The sequence below is a fragment of the Myodes glareolus genome, chromosome 19, assembly GCF_982192425.1.
Source record: "Myodes glareolus chromosome 19, mMyoGla1.1, whole genome shotgun sequence".
NCBI classification, from domain to species: Eukaryota; Metazoa; Chordata; class Mammalia; order Rodentia; family Cricetidae; genus Myodes; species Myodes glareolus.
Window position 1 is genome coordinate 14,598,514 of NC_142044.1, and position 16,901 is coordinate 14,615,414.

The 16,901-nt window shown below is 38.3% G+C and overlaps 1 protein-coding gene across 8 annotated transcripts in view; it reads right to left on the bottom strand.

The window, feature by feature from the left end:
- Positions 1-459: 459 nt before the first annotated feature.
- Trps1 (transcriptional repressor GATA binding 1) overlaps positions 460-16,901 on the bottom strand; it is a 238,857-nt gene continuing 222,415 nt past the window's right edge. For all 8 annotated transcript variants that reach the window (XM_087898774.1, XM_085678988.2, XM_085678987.2 and 5 more), the window contains 2 exons: positions 9,969-10,091; positions 460-7,058 (listed from right to left, as the gene is read on the bottom strand). In XM_087898774.1, the coding sequence (XP_087754900.1) occupies positions 5,997-7,058; positions 9,969-10,091 (1,185 nt within the window). In that variant the 3' untranslated portion in view covers positions 460-5,996. The remainder of the gene's footprint in view (positions 7,059-9,968; positions 10,092-16,901) is intronic.

Sequence of the window (16,901 nt, forward strand, 5' to 3'; positions counted from 1 at the left end):
GCAAACAAGGTTTTTAAAATATTAATTTAATTTTGAGATATTTATCAGAATCTTCCCATCACATGCACATGGACGTACTGAGTAGAATAAAAGTTATATTTCTGTAAAAGGAATAGGTAGGAACTGAAGGATAATTATTGGCAGATCAGTACTCAACACTCAAAGCCTGGTATTCAATAATTCTTTGAAATAAACAAAAAGTATCATTAATCTTTCTAAAAATCTAGTATAATTTTTTTTAGCAGAAAATCTATCTATAATAGATTGGTTAAAGAAAAAAAAACAAGTTGAGAGAAACCAATTTAACAGATCTTACACTATTTTTTTTTTTTAATGGTGACCTTGTTTCAGCGCCATCATTTCGGTTCAGGGCCCATCTATGTGTTACAATGTTCTGCAGCTCCTATTGCTACATGAATTAAAGTAAATCCATATAAACCATGCCAAAGTCGTCAAGGATAACTGGTGGTAAAACTTTATTATTCAAGTTTAGATGTAACAGACATCGTTGCTGCCTGAAGATTGTTTGCATAAGAAATACACCAAGAACATGTCGTGAGTAGAAATGAACATGCACTATGAAAAACAAAATGAAATAAAATGAAAAAAAATTCCATGTGTTGTAAGAACAGAACTGCTATATCCCACAGTCTGATGTTCAAACCAGGACTACAAATTGAATGTTTTTTCTTATCAACATGAAATCATTCCATATGAAAGACATTTTCTGCTGGTGAATATTGCTGTTAGTTTTACATTGGCATTTTGAGATGTTTTCCGTCCCCAACCCACCCCCAGATCAATCATGTTGTCAAATATTACACCCTAAAGAATTCAGCATTTGTTATTGTGACACGTGCCTTATTGGTAGCCATTAAGAAACTATGGTCTTATCAGCCTTGTTATAGCCTTGCCTCTTCATAGCCAACACTATAGGCTGCTTAGTTAAGATATTTACAGCTCATCTTTAATAAAAATGATGCCAAACTTTCTTGGCCCTCGGGAACCAGAGTTTTAAATACCCCCCTTGGCCACATAATAATACTTGACACTCCTGTGGTGCCCTCCAACCAAGGATCTCAAAGTGCTTTACAAACAAGTACTACATTACCATTATTATTTTTAATATTAATATTATTATTATTAATATACTTTTCCATCTTACAGCCGAGGAACCTGAGGCACAGAAAAAAAGAGTGATATTTCGCAGTCATTGTATTGAAGAAATAACGGGGTAAAACCAGGATCCAGTTTTGGGACTTGTGGGTCTGAGGAAGGTTAAACATTCTTTTTATGGTAGTCACTCTTGCTTTGCTCTGGTGCAGGACAGTGTAAGCTTCCCACACTAATTTCTCTTTCAAAAGAAACATGCTTTTCAAGAGAACATGTGAGCATACTTTCTCCATTTCTGTGTGTGGATTACTGCTGATTTTCACATTGTCTGCATCCCTGCCTTGGCACATTTATGCCCTAGCATCCTCCAGAGGGTCTATTGACTATGAATAAATGGAAACGCTTTAGAAACTGCGGCACTGTGATCAGAAACACATGAGAACAGTATGTACCAGCAACTGACAACCAAAGTCAGCACTCTACAGAGAAGCTAGTGTCTCTTGCCCTTGGCCAAATCTATGAGAAGGCTGCTCTCCATAGGTCTCTTTCTAACCACTCTTAGTTGATACCCAGTGGCCTGGTCCACCTAACAGTATCTCCCTTTGGTTAGTATATTTCGCTTTAAATCCAGGGTTGTACAGTTCCTCAGCTCTCCTTGTCTAATGAAGTCAGCAAGTCTTTACCTATCAGCTAACCAAAAATGCCATGTGGTATTATTTTGTCGTGATCCTCATCCCAAAGGCAGGATGAGATGGCAGTGTAATCCATCTCAACTATGGGCAAGAGGCTGGCATATGGCCCAGAGGCAGCATGACCACCAAACCACCAGCAGAGTCAGTCCATGGTTCTACCTCCAGAAGGCAGATGTTTTTTCTAGAAAGGTGTTACTATTTGTTAACTAAGTAGGCAGAAAGTATATGAGTCTTATCACAGGTCACTTTGTGATGTTTGCAGCCACATGGCAAGAGGGTAATAATTATTTTGATATCAATATGGATTATCTTCAATTTCTTAAGAAAAACATTTCCCCAGGCATTTAAAATATATATGTATATATATACATTTTAATGGTTTTGGAGCTGTATTTGCATTAAATCATAAGAGATCATATGCACATGTGCAATCACAAACAGGATGTGCTACCACAGGCTTCCACAAAAAGCTCTTGAAGATAATCGCTGCTTCCTTCTTCTCACTACTACCTTAGGACAGAATCCCATGCTTGTTTCCTAAAATCTACCTTTACTAAAAGAGAACAGTTTAGAACAGAACATCACTATCTTAAAAGTGGATTTAACAAAGCAAAATGAAACAAAAAAAAACATCTCAATATGACATGTAGAGAGAACTGGGCAACTCATTGCCATTTGAACAACAGAGAGGGTACATTAACGTGTGAGCTCCATCCCTTTCTCATGTACTTAGAGGCATGTAGTGTCTCTCTCGTTCCACAATCTTCCGAGGTGGGCTGGCTCTTTATGGTTTTTATATCCCAAACAACAGTACTTTCGTAGGTGTGAGTGAAGATGAGAGAAAGGTAAGAAAAGGAAGAGTGTGCATGAACTGGCTCTGGCCCAATGTGGGGGCCAAAGCTCGACTTAGAATCGACAAATAATTGGAAAAGAACGGCAGGTGTGAACTGGCATACTGCTTTAGATGGTACATCCGTGAAGTTCCAACATCATCTTGAAAGTCCTTCAAAAAAGGTTAAGTACCTAAATAGCTTACTTCAAATCCTTCACAATTTAAGACAAAACAATTCAAATGCCTTTAAAAATAAAAGCCATTTTTCTAATACACTTAGAGACATGGACTCAAAACTTTCGGTCATCAAAAAATAAGGAGTATTTTAGTGTTATTATAAACTTCCATCTTTTTTAAGCCCCAACTTTTCTCTACCAAAATATGCATAACATAAACAAACATGAAAATAAAATAATTAATAATAAAGTAATATGGAATAAGATCTAACATACCGATGCTATTCAAAAACCATCTACTGAAAGTAGACTGACCATAAATATTCCAAGCACAATGATATGTATTTTCCAATGCTAGTCATTGCTACTAAGTCTGACTGAGGAAAAAAAAAAACAATGGAATGAACACCAAAGGCATACATGCCAACAATGAAGAGTCGACTTCTGACTACCACGCTGAAGAGATTGCATAAGGATGTCAAAGATGTCATGTGCAATATTGCCCAAGTTGACCAAATTTCTGGTATGTTGCTGATTTGGCCACTCCACATATAATGAGCCTTGAGGATTGGTACAGTGCATTTTAATATTCTTTGTCCTAAGGAAATTAAATATTGTTGTTTGGGAAATCTCCTTTTTAGATCTCTGTCACCTCTCAGATAGGCCCCTCTATTCTGAGAGGCATCCACCAAAACTCGCAAAGAAGAAAAATGATATCAAGTCAGTTGAACGTCAAAGCTCCTCACTCCACCTCTTTATTGCAGTTCTTGTGAATATTAGAGCTATGCCACAGACAGGTGAGATCAGAATAGGGTCCTTTAAAAGGGAAACCAGAGCAGAGGGCTTAGTCCTGATTCTCTTTCTTGCCATCTTCTTTTTTTCCTTTTTTTTCTTTTTTTTTAAACATGAAAACAAACCCCCCCAAAAAATGCAAGAATGAAGATGAGAACACATCAGAAAGGAAATTTTAACTTCATCCACTCCAACAGTCACAGACTGGTTAGCTCTACCTGCCATCAACTCTAAGCAATGAGACTCCCGCATTGTGAGAGAGAAGCAAAACCCAACGAAACAGAACAACATGAAGCCACTGCGAATTAATGGAAAAATGGAGTGCAAACGCGGCTATAGAATGCAATAAAAACATCAGTGCTGCAGATTCCAGCAACACTTCTCAAAATGATCTCCAAAATGTTTCGTCTAAAACATAGACAAAGCAATAAAAAGAGGATATATGTTTATCATCTTAAGCATAACAAGGGGAGTTAAGAGCTTAAAATTAAAAAAAAAAGTACTTGGAATGAATAGTGCTACCCTTGTATCCTAAGTAGGCATAAAAATATTTTCATTTCCTTCTTGTTTTCCACACTATTACACTGAGAACTTCCTTTGTTTCATGTTACCGTTTCCAACTTGAATGCACACACACGCACACACGCGCGCGCACACATACGCACACACACATACACACACACTAAAGATACCTACTGCAATAGAAATAGTTTGCTTCATAACCTGGTTTGCTACATTTGCAAATGTAAACAGCTAGGCAGAGCCAGAACTGACTCTAATGCATGATGGAATATCTTTGTTGCATACGTACACTGTAGAAAATAATTATTCAATATGTCAGGCACCATTATTTGAAATGTAATACATTAATATTTACTAGAAAAATAAGTTTTTTTTCCTATTTGTTCTCCCAACTTCTTAATGAAATAAGTTAATCTGACAGTGCATCCAGTAGCTTGTAATATCTTCTACATCTCCGTGGCAAAAAGGAAACTACTGGTTGGGACGATATAATGCAAATTATTAAAGTCAGTCCTTGTACATACATCCTTGTAGCAAGCATTGAGGCTCGACTAACAGCACCTTAAACCAATTATTTAATGTTCAATTATTTAGCCCTATTTCCCTGAGCAGTTATGCTGAGGAGCTCTCCCTTCATGGATAGTTTGTTTCTTTTTTTAATTTTTTTTTACAAAGCCTTAAGTATTAAAAGTACTATGAAGACATACTTCTAAGAATCCTATTTAATGCTACTTAACTAAACCTGTATAAATCTAATGAAGGGATTGATTGGTACATACACCAACTGTCAGTCTGTGGTAACGTAACCTTGCATGCTGCCTGACCACAAAGTTTGGAAATTATATTTAACCAAAAGAGAAAATAAATAAATACAGCAGGTTACCTTGTAGAGAAATACCATGTGTTCTGAACAAATTCAACCCATGGCCTGACATTTCTATTCATCTAGTCTTTCCAAGTGAGAGGGATTCCTTTAGTTACAATTTGCCAAGTGAGATTAGTGACCAACAGGAGGCTTAAAAAAATTCCAAACCAGTCCATCATAAACAAGAAAGAAATACGTGGCTAAAAAAAAATTACTACATAAGCATTGAGGACATTGTTTTTAAGAATGGATATATTTGGACAAAATGAGTCTAAACTGCAAACAAAATGACTACCAAGTACTGGAACATCTAAAGGACAAAAAAACATATCAAAGAGGGGTGTGTATGTGTATGTACAGGCAGGGCTGGCCAAAAAACATTGTGCCACCAACTGTCACGATTCTTACTGCTCTCTCAACAAGCCTAACCACAGTTCACATTTCGAGGTGTAAATCTGAAACATGGCCAATGAGAGGAGACTAATTTGAGAGGATTGTATTTTCTTTCCATTGCCCTGGAGATGCTTTTTTCTCCTCATATGTCTGGGATTTCGTGATGTCTTTAAATTTAGGCAGCCTTTTTACAGACTTTTGAATGAATGGGCCAGTAGCCAGCCTAATACTGCTTTCATATGATAGTATGTAAACGCTTTAAAATTCTAGACAATATTTGTATCTTTACCAACAAATTAGCTATAATTTGATGGGCTTTTGTAAAGAGATTCCCCAGTATACATTAGGCAAGATATTTTTGACTCACTAGCTTTTTTTTTAAAAAAAATTATGTTTATCATTTTCCAATCTTTCTCACTGACCATATGTTTCATTTTAAAATCTTGGTAACCTACTCATCTAAAGAAAGAAATATAAAAAAAGAGGGAATTTCATGTTGGATAAGGCAGGCTCTATGAAGTGTTTTTAATAGGTCTTCATAAGACATTACAAGCTATTGAATTCCCATCAAGAAAACCTATTTCTATTTAATTGTGCTAAGTGCTAAGGTTTTACTCTTTAGGTTTTCCATTTTTTTCTGCTTGTGCATTGTTCCTATGCAGGCCTCTCTGGATATGTGTTGTGAAGTCATATTTGTCCGTGCAAAGATGCTGGCATATGCTGCACTGGAAAGGTCCACTGTCACCATGGCAACTCATATGCAAAGCGTACATCACTTCATCCAGAAAGACAATGCCACAGTGCACACATTTTGTTGAAAGTTCATCTTGAGTGCTTCTGTCAACTTTCTCCGCTTTAACTACATTCAAGGGACCTTCACTTTTTACATTTGGTGGTGCCTTTGTTTTCTCCTTAGAGGCACCGTTTGCAGTTGGCCCAGGTCTGGAATGCTTGATCGCCAAATCAAGAGGAATGTCATTGTCTGATCCAACAGCTGAAAAATGAGGAGGCAGATTGAAGGTGGGATAAGGCACATAGTTTTGGCAAGGATTTGGTAAGCCAGGCACGTGACTCAAGTAGTGTGGATTCCCAGGAACGGAGAGCTTATATTTACTCCAGAACCGCAGCCAATCAGCTTCACTCTGGAAGTCATTATGTACAAAAGGAAGTCCAAAAAGTGGGTACTGGTACTTTTCAATAGGGCTGCCTGGTGGAGAATAGTTGGGGTGTTTCGCAGGTCTCATGTATTTTTCTATGGGACTGCCTCTCTCAGAACTTCCTTTCCCTTCAGACACAGACGAACTGTTTCCTGGATCTCCAGTACTTTCCTGAGGACTCTTGATCTGAATGTGCAAAGGCTGCATCCTTTTGTGAATATCCAGGGTTTGGCTGACCAGGACTGGCTGCTGAGCAGAATGGCTTTTAGTCAATGAACCCTGGGCTTCGTATTTGCTTAGGCTTGGAAGTGGAATCTCTCTCTGGTGGCTTTCGGATAAGTGATCTTCAGACCTCCTCTCTAAGGGGCTTCCATTGACCTGCTCCTCACCACTTCCCCTCTGCTGCTTGTTGAGCTGCTCAGCCTGAAGGGCCTCTGGGTTAAGGCGCTTTCTCGTTCGCCTTCTAATAATCTGCTCACCGTTGTTCTGTTTAATGATGTTGAGAGGCCTGGGCGTCTGTAGGGAGTACACACAATACATAAAAGAGAAACATTGAAAAATACATTCAGTGCATTTAAAATTCTTCCCAAGTATAAAGCATGCTTAAGTTCAAAGCTTTTATGCTACGGGCTCACTCATTCTCTTCTTGTTACCTCAAGTAGGATCAGAGGAAGTCACCAAAATATGGTGTTTTAACCTCACTCAATTTGAAGGGGCAGAGTAGGGAAGAGAAAACTAAAATTTCTTGAATGTAGCATTTTTAGTTTCAGTAGATTTGAAGGCTTTAACCACTGATGAAAAAATTGTGAGGAAAAAGAAAATGCTTGAAGAAATGATTTTTTTAAAAAATATAACAAGCTCTTAAGTGACAAACAGTATGTCAAAAAAGAAATTTGGAAAGCAAGTATTAGAAGCAATGAAAAACAAAACAAGAAAAAGGTGCATTGCCATACACTAGATACTAAACCATGTTTCTTCCCTGGCTCAGTTCTTATATCAAAGATCTAATATGATCATATCTACAATTGTCTCTTTAAGGGGAAATTAAGATTTAATAAGGCCAAAATGGTATCGACTTAGTCCAACAAGACTCTAAAATAAAAGAAGAGATAAGCTCTCCTCAGAACATGGAGACACAGCAAAGAAGGTCGCTAAGTAGAAAACAGCCCTCACCAGACTCTAATCAAGCTGGCATGTCCAGCTTCCACAACTGTGAGAAAAAAAAATCAGTTTCTGTTGCTCTCAGCTACTCAGTCAACCTCCGGTAGCGGGCCATGGTGTCTCAAGCGGACTAATACATACATCTTTTAAAGAATTGCAAAAGTAGAAATATGATATTCATATATCATACCTAATCAGAGCATACATAATCAAAGACAGACTGCTATCCAAACTATAAAGAAAAAGTCAGGTAATCACCACATGGAGTATTTGGCCTTAATTAGAGGCTTCTGTTTGGATGATCTCTATATATTCATTATGTGTTCACAGGTGAAGCATTTGCTGTGTGGTGAAAATCTACATTCCCTTGAAGCTTTGGCACAAATATCTGATCTGTCAGTTTATAATACTCAAAATGAATGTCAACTTCCACTCGGCTCCCGTCTTTTATTCAGCGTAGGCATCGCATGGTTGGTGCTCATGCCCATGTTCAACAGGTGTTTATATCATGTGACTACAATTTGCAGATAAGAGTTTAATAAAAATTAAAGGGCCCTACTTCCTAAATTAAAGGAAGGATAATAATTCAATGTCTATTTATAGACTAAATTCTAGGAGAATGTTCAAATGTTCTGATTTTTCCCAAAATATAATTGATACTTTCTGCATATAAAAATATATAATTTGTGAATAATTTCTAAGATATACAGACTTCGATACAAAAGGGAATGTTTTCAATATTAAGACATTACAAATGAGAAGCATTGAGAGACGATTTCTGCTGTTACTGGGCAGACTGAAAGAAAGAGAAACAACATACTTGATACTGTGACTCAATTTTTAGTTTCCGAATGAAAGTTCTACCTGGGCTGGATATGCCACAAACATTTATGTTGTAGAGAAAGTCCACGTTTATAAGGACATCAGTTTGTATCACAAGAATACACAGTATTTAGTCTATATACTACAAAGAGGCTTGGAATTGAATCAATTCTTAAGACTTTATAATCGTTCTCTATTTTGTTGTGTTGAAATACTTCTTTTTTCTATTTTCATTTATGGTGAAATGGGGGGAAAAACTCAAAGATGAGATCATTTTGCTTCTGGAAAGCTAAATATTAAAATGAGTTTTAGAAAAATTTGGTTTGTTTCACAGTGGTTAAATTATCATAATCTGGCTGAGCAGCAATTTAATTAATTCTTGGCCTGTTGATTGGCCAAAGTTCAATTAAAACCATTAATGTCAACGCTCATTAAACAGAGGCTTGTTGCTGTGTTTAAATGGTGAGGGTTAAAACACTATGTAAAGGGGTAGTGCGGGTCTTTCTACCAGCCCCATGCTAATGACTAAGGACCTCACAGTATCCGCAATTAGCACCATCACTGGCAGTGGGCACGCCTTTAAAAAGTGTTTTTGGTGTCCACTTGGGAAGACGTTTTGTCTCAAATTGTATTCCCTGAAGTTCACGTCTTTTTCCCCGGCCTTTGCTAAGAGCCCTGGTAAAGTGCCAAGTAAAACGCACACAGGCACAGGGAAAAGAATTTCTGCTTCCTAAGTGGGACATGGCTGCTTTAAAGTCAGGCCTTGTCAGCAAAAGGACTGTCTAAACTTCAGGAACTTAAGAATTCCTGCTTAGACGGAGGACTCTGTCAGCTTACATTCTATAACAGAGTGAAGGTAAAAGTTTGAATAAAATTAATTCAAATAACGTCCAGGAGCCAAAGATAGCTGGAGCCTGTAGACACAGAGTGTCCCTTCTGCTATGCCGCTGTGCCTGTCACTCAGGACCTCATCACACACCTCAGCCCAGGACTCCCTGGATTCATGTGGCATGTCCTGTGCCAGTGCTTGGTCAGATTTCCAACAGCCCAAATGGCTCTTTAAATTCCAGAAGGTAAACTGGAAAGTGACTATCCAGAATGCTTCTACTTCTCTCTTCTGTTTGTAACTTTTGAGGTTTCTCTTCCCACCTCAATTAATTCCAGCCAATTTGGTTAGCCATTAACTCATTCAACTGTCTGTTTTGTGAAGGGCCCAGGACAATCATTTTCCTCTTCTAAATCAAAGATTCATAAGCATTAACAATTATTTCAAATTTATCTCCACATAACATCTAAGCCCCTTTTATAATAAATCATATAAACACCCAAAAATGACTGTATTACACAACCCTGCAAAAATAGACAGCACAAACCACTGATCAACCACGAGCAAGGCCTGTTCACTGGTGTAAGCATCTCTTGAAGGGCTGGGTATGTTCTTACCGAGTGAAGTTTCTGGTAGAGACCACATGCATTGCACACATATCCGCCATTTGCATTCTTTCGCCATAGAGAGGTCTTTGTGGTCAGGCAATTGGCACAAAAAACACCAGAGCCTCTTCGCCTCTGAAACAGGAGGGGGAAAAAAATCCAAGGTCAGAGGTGAGTCACATGATCTGGGGAGTTAGACCAAATCAACCCAGGAGTTTTGTCTTTAGACTAGTAACAATGACAGTCTAAAACCACACTGCCCATAATGAGGTCAGGTTCAATTGTGTTTAATAGGCAGCCCTGATTTTCATTATAATTAACCCTACAGTGATGGATGAGGTGTGTGGAACACCAAAGGCTTCTCACAGAAAGAGCTTTAACTTTTTGAACTTTGCGTTTGCATGCCTTTAATGATGGCTCCTAAATGCTCAACCCTAAAACATACCTTTTAAAAGTGTCAAAACAAAAGCAACAGAGACAGCACATGGCAATATGCTTAAAATCATTTGGAACATGCTACCTGAGTCTTCAAACACTGGTTAAAACAATTCATCATGGAAACCATTTTTACATTAAACCAGATTTCGTGCCTTTTCTCATGGCATTCATTCAACAAAAGGACTAAGACAGATCATTCTGGTGTGTTGTGTCCCTGGCGGTTTTGAAATCAGAAAGAGAACCCCTTCTATTCTCCAAAGCCGAGAGGCTCTTTAGATACCGCTGCCTACAAGTACAGGATTGCTAAAGCAAACCCTTAGGAGGTGTCTGCTGAAGTCCCACAACACAGTCCGTCCCTGGTTCTTTATTTAATCTGACCTTAAAGTTTGAAATTCAGAGGCTTTGTTGAATACAGTGTTGATTTTGGAGGTCTGAATTGCACAATCACCAAATTCAAAGATTAGCTCAGAATATTTAAAAGTTGCTAATTAGTACTGTTGGTTGCATTTCTGCGACCAAGCAGTGGTTCTGCTGAACTTCTCATTTAAACAAAAGTCAGGCTGTGTGTAGGCATAAATAGGAACAGATAGGAAATGGAATACTCTTGCAAAAAAAAAAATGCTCACATCATGGCTCCGTTCTCTTTTTTGCTAGGAAGCAAAGCTTTTAATGATAAAATAGGCATGCAAGATACGGAGTGGAAAAAGTCTTACTGCAGCCTAATTTTATTATAAATTAAATATTACAAACACCATAAGTCAAAATTTCAGGGATTCATAAAATTTAGGCAATTTATTTAACTAGAGTCTATACTGTAGAGGAGTGGTGTGCCTGCCAAAAAAATACAATGGTTATAATTGTACTCTGATACATTTCAAATGGAAAGCTTTCTGTAGACATAATTTTGGCTTCGAGACTGGAACACTTTCTTGGCATTGAAAGGGCATTTGATTCATCGGGTGTTTCCCAATCTATCACTAAAAAGACCTGGTGAGCAGCCAGCTCCCTATAGGGTAATTTTTCCATCCAGATGCAAGTGCTATCAGAGGCCCTCGTCAGCTAAACTAATTATGATCTTGCAATGGCTGATGCCTGCTCACTCTAACATTCGACATCCTCCATTAATCATCAATACAAGGAAAATGAATGAAACGTAAAGAAATGAGGGCTGCTAAGCTGCACAGCTATAAAAATCCAAAATGAGAGCAATAACTTAACAAGATTGGGGGAATGTTTTTAGTGAGCACAAAAGTCAGGCTAACAATTGCCCTTTTAAACCAGGAACACGATTTCATTAGTGGAGCAGTTTGTGCCACTTTAGGTGATGTAATAAAAGCTAGATTTTCCCAAAGATAATCTCCAGTCCCCCTTTCCTGCCTTCCCCAAACCACGCATGGAGCCAGGAAGGCAATGTGAGTTTCCAAAGCCCCACAACAGCAAGCAACATCAAACACTATAGTCAGGAGGTCTGGGGGTCCCGACTAGGGTCTGCCTCTGAAGCATAGAACCTGCTGCCTCCCAGGAACCAACAAGCAATTCTAAGTTTGACGAAGTTACCCTCGTCAAACAATCCCGACGCTATTCATCTGAAGTAAGCTTACGAGGTTGGTAATGTTTCAGTTTCATCTTGCCATACGGTCATTTCCCCAGATCTTGATGGTAAAACAACAGCCCCAACTTGAGCCACATAATCTGTGTGAGTGTCCTTATGGAAATCAACCCACAGCTGAGGCTGCTCCATTTTGAAGGTGAAATGATTCACTACAACTTGCTTTCCTTTTCTTATGCCCTGAGTGCCTGACACAGCATGCTAAAGTGGGCGTAATTCTGATTTCAGTGAACATTTCAATCCTTGCACAATTTGATGCCAAATTCTCTTGCCCTTTATTGGAAGTGTGTGTGGGGGGAATCCTGGAATTACAGCACTGGCTTCCATCGGTATACCTTTCCTTAGCCACTTTGCACAGTTCAGTAAAGGCTTTAGGATAAACCTTCTCTCATCTTAAATATATCAGGTCTACTTTCAATCCTCAAACTCAAAATCGAGACGCTGTGGAGGTTCCAAGTCAGACTGAGAGCATGGCAATCATATTTAAACCTGTTTTTGTCATTTACTAAGAGCTACTCTGGGAAATGCTACAGAAACTCCCAGCGCTGAAACTTCCCCCTTGCTTTACAGTGTAAGTTGTATGCCGATGAAAGAATCAGTGTATTCATAGTATAAAACAGATGCTATTCAAACACAGCAGTGATGAAATAACATGACCAGCCAAGGCTCAGTGAGACTAGCTACTGGTCAAAGGAATTTGATTGTGGCTATGTGTTTATGAGGAAAAATCCTGAGTTTTGTTTTCATTACCTTAAATGTCACAATGGAGCATACAAGACACGCTGACTGTACCCAGTTTTGTATCATCAATTTTACTTATCTTCGCTTGTCTATATCTAGTCAATTGTGAGAACGGAAAGCTGAGTCAGAGTGGAAAATCTAGGTGTTCACACCTCCAATTCAATAGGAGCCTGCTTGTGTTCGGGTGGAGAGTGGGAGGGAGGTGAGAAATATTTCACACATCAAATGTTAACTCTCATCTCCACAAACTTAGCACTTCGGAAACTCTTGCAGAACCCTATCTTGGGGGCACTGAAACTTCTTAAAGCGGTAGAGAAGGTAGAAAAGGTTACAAGTTTAGCAACCCCAAACCCTCCTCTCTCAAAGGCATCACACTGAAGAGAAGAAGCATGGCTGGACCCAGGAAGGTATTTCCTTGAAATATGTGTCCTCTGGCTTCATTCTGGGGCTGAAAGCAGCCTGCTACAGAAGAAGTGTAGGTGAAACCTCTTTGCCTCACTTCGAAAACAAGCTTATACTACCCAAGGAAAATCTCCATGAATTGATTCCAAGTCTACCCCGCATGCCTAGAATTTAGATAGTTTATGTTTTCTCCTTTACAGTGAGCTTATTAAGAAGAGAAACCATGTATTCCAACAGTCATTGAATATTTTAAATGGTAGACACCACGGATAGTGCTGGAAATATTATTGCTTGGTATTATTTTCACCATTAATATTTACATTTAGTTTTTCCAAAAAAAACGTTTTCTTCAGAATTTATGCGAAAGAAACAATCAATTATGTTCTGAAAAATAAAATCAAGACAATAATATGCTATCAAGTCTTGTTTTCCACACTTATCTCTGAGAAGTAGTAATGCCAGTTTATGGTAGATGCTGGAGTTCCTAGGTCAGGCAAGGCCAAAGCCCAAACTCTCCGTTATTATACATAGCCATACATTACTTATGGTTCTACACGTCCATGTGTGGTTTAAATCACAAGTTTCACCATTTCCTACAAGCTATTCTTAAGCGATAGTAATAACACGTACTGCTTTGACCCTGTGCTGGAGAGGGTAGAATTACAGGTCTGGAGGAAATGATAGGCAGAGTAGCTAGTGGATTACACGACCTGCCCTTCCAGAGGGATGTGTTTAGCACTAATCTCTTCTCTCGGAATGAGGGAAAGCTAACGACTTAAAGACATACACAGGAGCTGTACTTTCAGTCCAAGTGTATCTTCTGCCTCTACTGAGTTTATGGGATGCTACCGAGATGGGAGCTTGTCCTCCATTCATAAACCTACAGAAAGTCATCTCAGCTTTCTACGGAAGAACCCAACATACATAGTCAACAACTCAAGGAAGGGAAGCACATTTAGTCTTTAAGTTCACACCAAACCACTGTAGGAGTGTCATTACAGTAAGTGGTTTGCAAAATAGGCGGCCAAACTTTGTTTGTACAGGGTCTGGCTTCCTCAGTAAGCGATGGATCTTTTTGTGCTAAGATTTGGCACATGTGTGGGTTAATCCAGATACGACACAAGGGAAAAAATTACCTAAATTGTTTCAGCTGCTTTTATTGATTACTTTATTTTATTACTTGAGAATCACTCAGTAATAAAAATTTTAGGGTTTTCATGTTTCATTATTAAGATGATCTGAATTTACCTGATTAATAAATGGAAAATTTGATTGAATTATTTATTCAAGTGGCTTAGCATTCAGAGACACGACTTCATTTCTAAGATATTAAAGTTCTCCACTGGCAAAGACATTTCTGCAAGAATGATATTTTATAATAGTTTTCTATGAATAAGAACCATTCTGGGACCATGTAATTATATAACAAGCCTTGATAGGGAGAGTATTTACTCACATTTTTTATGGTTTTATATCTTAGCCATTTTAAATCGAATCAATCTGAAATTTGATATACATGCTGTGAGTCTGGATGTGCCTCAAATATTTTTTAACTCTTTAAATATTTTCTGTGTTTATTTGATTATATCAGAAATTCTTTGCAAATTTCATTTTAAGGAAACACACAGATGGCTACGATAGAACCTTCTGGTTCAATTTTGCAGTAATAAAATTTTAGTGGTAAGTTTAATTCAATTCACTTCTGGGAATAATTATTGAGTGTCCAGCTTGTGCCTGGCATGGTGCTACAAGCAGGGGTCTAAGCAATACTCAGTTTCCCATGGCCTGGAATCTTGCAGATTTTCCAGTGGACACACAGCTGAAGTCCCGAGACCATTCATGAGTACTGAGAGCAAATTAAATGAAAAGGTTTTCCAAGGATTTCCAATAAGCACAACTATTTTAGGGTATAAAAATGTTCTAATCAATAGATGATTGTCTATTGGTTCACCTTCATAAAAACATGTGATAGTCTAGGATTTCAGAAATAAGTCAATATTTTTTTTTTAAATTTCCCATTAGTAAGAATATCCTAGCCTTATCTGTCAATGGATTGGACTAACTACAACTTAATAATGTGCACCTAACAAAGCCACACTATATAGATTTAACAATTATTGAACACATTCTAAATAATATTTTTAGGCCTGATTACTTTCGCTTACCACAAGAAGACACAGAATGCCAAGTTTGTGTTCATCTTCTCTAGAAATAGAAGTGTCTTATTGTACAAGATCAAATAGAAAATCAGAATAAAGACTGATAAGAACAGTGGATCAGCTTTAGAGTAACAACCAGAATTATTCCAGAAGAGCAGGCTAGCCAATAATTTAATGAGAATAGGGCAAAAATTCTGCCAAGAGAAAGCAACAGTCACTGATATTCTGGAAGACTTTCGTTCCAAATAAAATGATGAAGAATCAGTTGGAATGGCCTGTCCAACATGACTACGCCTGTTTTCAAACAGCCTTTGCTGTCTGCAAATTTCTCGCCAGGAAACCAAAGGGACTCTATAAAGTTCAGCTAAGCACCCATTCTCCACTCACCTATTTCAGAGCTTGGGAAGAAAAGAACCTGTTTACCCTGCTTCTTCAAGTGACAGACAGCGTACTAGGGATGATAGCAAACGTAAGTAGAAACTGAAGACATACGCCAGGAACAGAACCCCTGCTCTGGAACTCGAGGAAATTCACATTCTGCTCATCACACACTGTACGTAAGACGTTTTCCCACGACGCCCAACTGCAGCAGTCCAGCCATTGCGAAAGCGCTAAAACATTAGCTCCAACAGGAAATAGGTGACCCCAGCAGCAACACAGCAGAAAATCAAGATTTCTAACATGCCTCCCACTAACTACCCAGACAGCCTTCCAACATGAATATCTGAGGAGGTCATTGCATAGAGTCAAGAACTATTTCACAGATCTGAAGGTGACATCACCTTTCTCTGACATACCCTCCATCTGGCAAACGAGCTAACCAGCTATTCACAACACTTAACGAATTCTGCCACAGAATCGGAGCCGGGAAAGGCCAGCTCTTTAGACTTCTGGCCCATGCAGCTTCTGTAATAACACTCGGCTGCCACAGCAAGTATGCATTTGGACAGCTCAAAATATGGTTGAAAATTTATGTCTGCACTGTCGTCTTTCATTGCACGTGAAAGTCATTATTGTCAAAAGACCTACTGAAGTTTTTCTACGCTGACATTTCTGCAACCACAAAACTGTTTTCACCTTTCTTTCAGCTCCAGCCGCTGGACAGTTGTTTTCCAGGGGCCCTTTCTCCAGGGTCAGAGACAGAATCTGACACTGGAAGAAAAAAAAAAAAAAATATATATATATATATATATATATATATATATATATATATATATAAAATAAAAGGCTTTGGGGAGGGACGGGCGAAAAATTTAGCACCTCCTAATAAAATGACTGCCTGAGAAAATATGGATTGATTCGGCTAACCTATTGTATATTTTATTTATGCAATATTGTTTATAGGCACATTCCTCACGGGAATGATTTGCAATATAAAATCTCAGTGACAGACACCACTCCAGACTGAGTGTATAATACAAAGATTTCATCTTCCCAAAATTTAGATGGGGAAACAAACCACAGCGTTGACTGTACATCTGCCCAAGCAGTGATGACTATGATTTTAAAAGAAACAAAAGCCTCAATAATTTTTCTTACATTAGTATCCAGATGATGATAATAACGAGTCCACGAAGAGCTATTGTCTCCAAGACA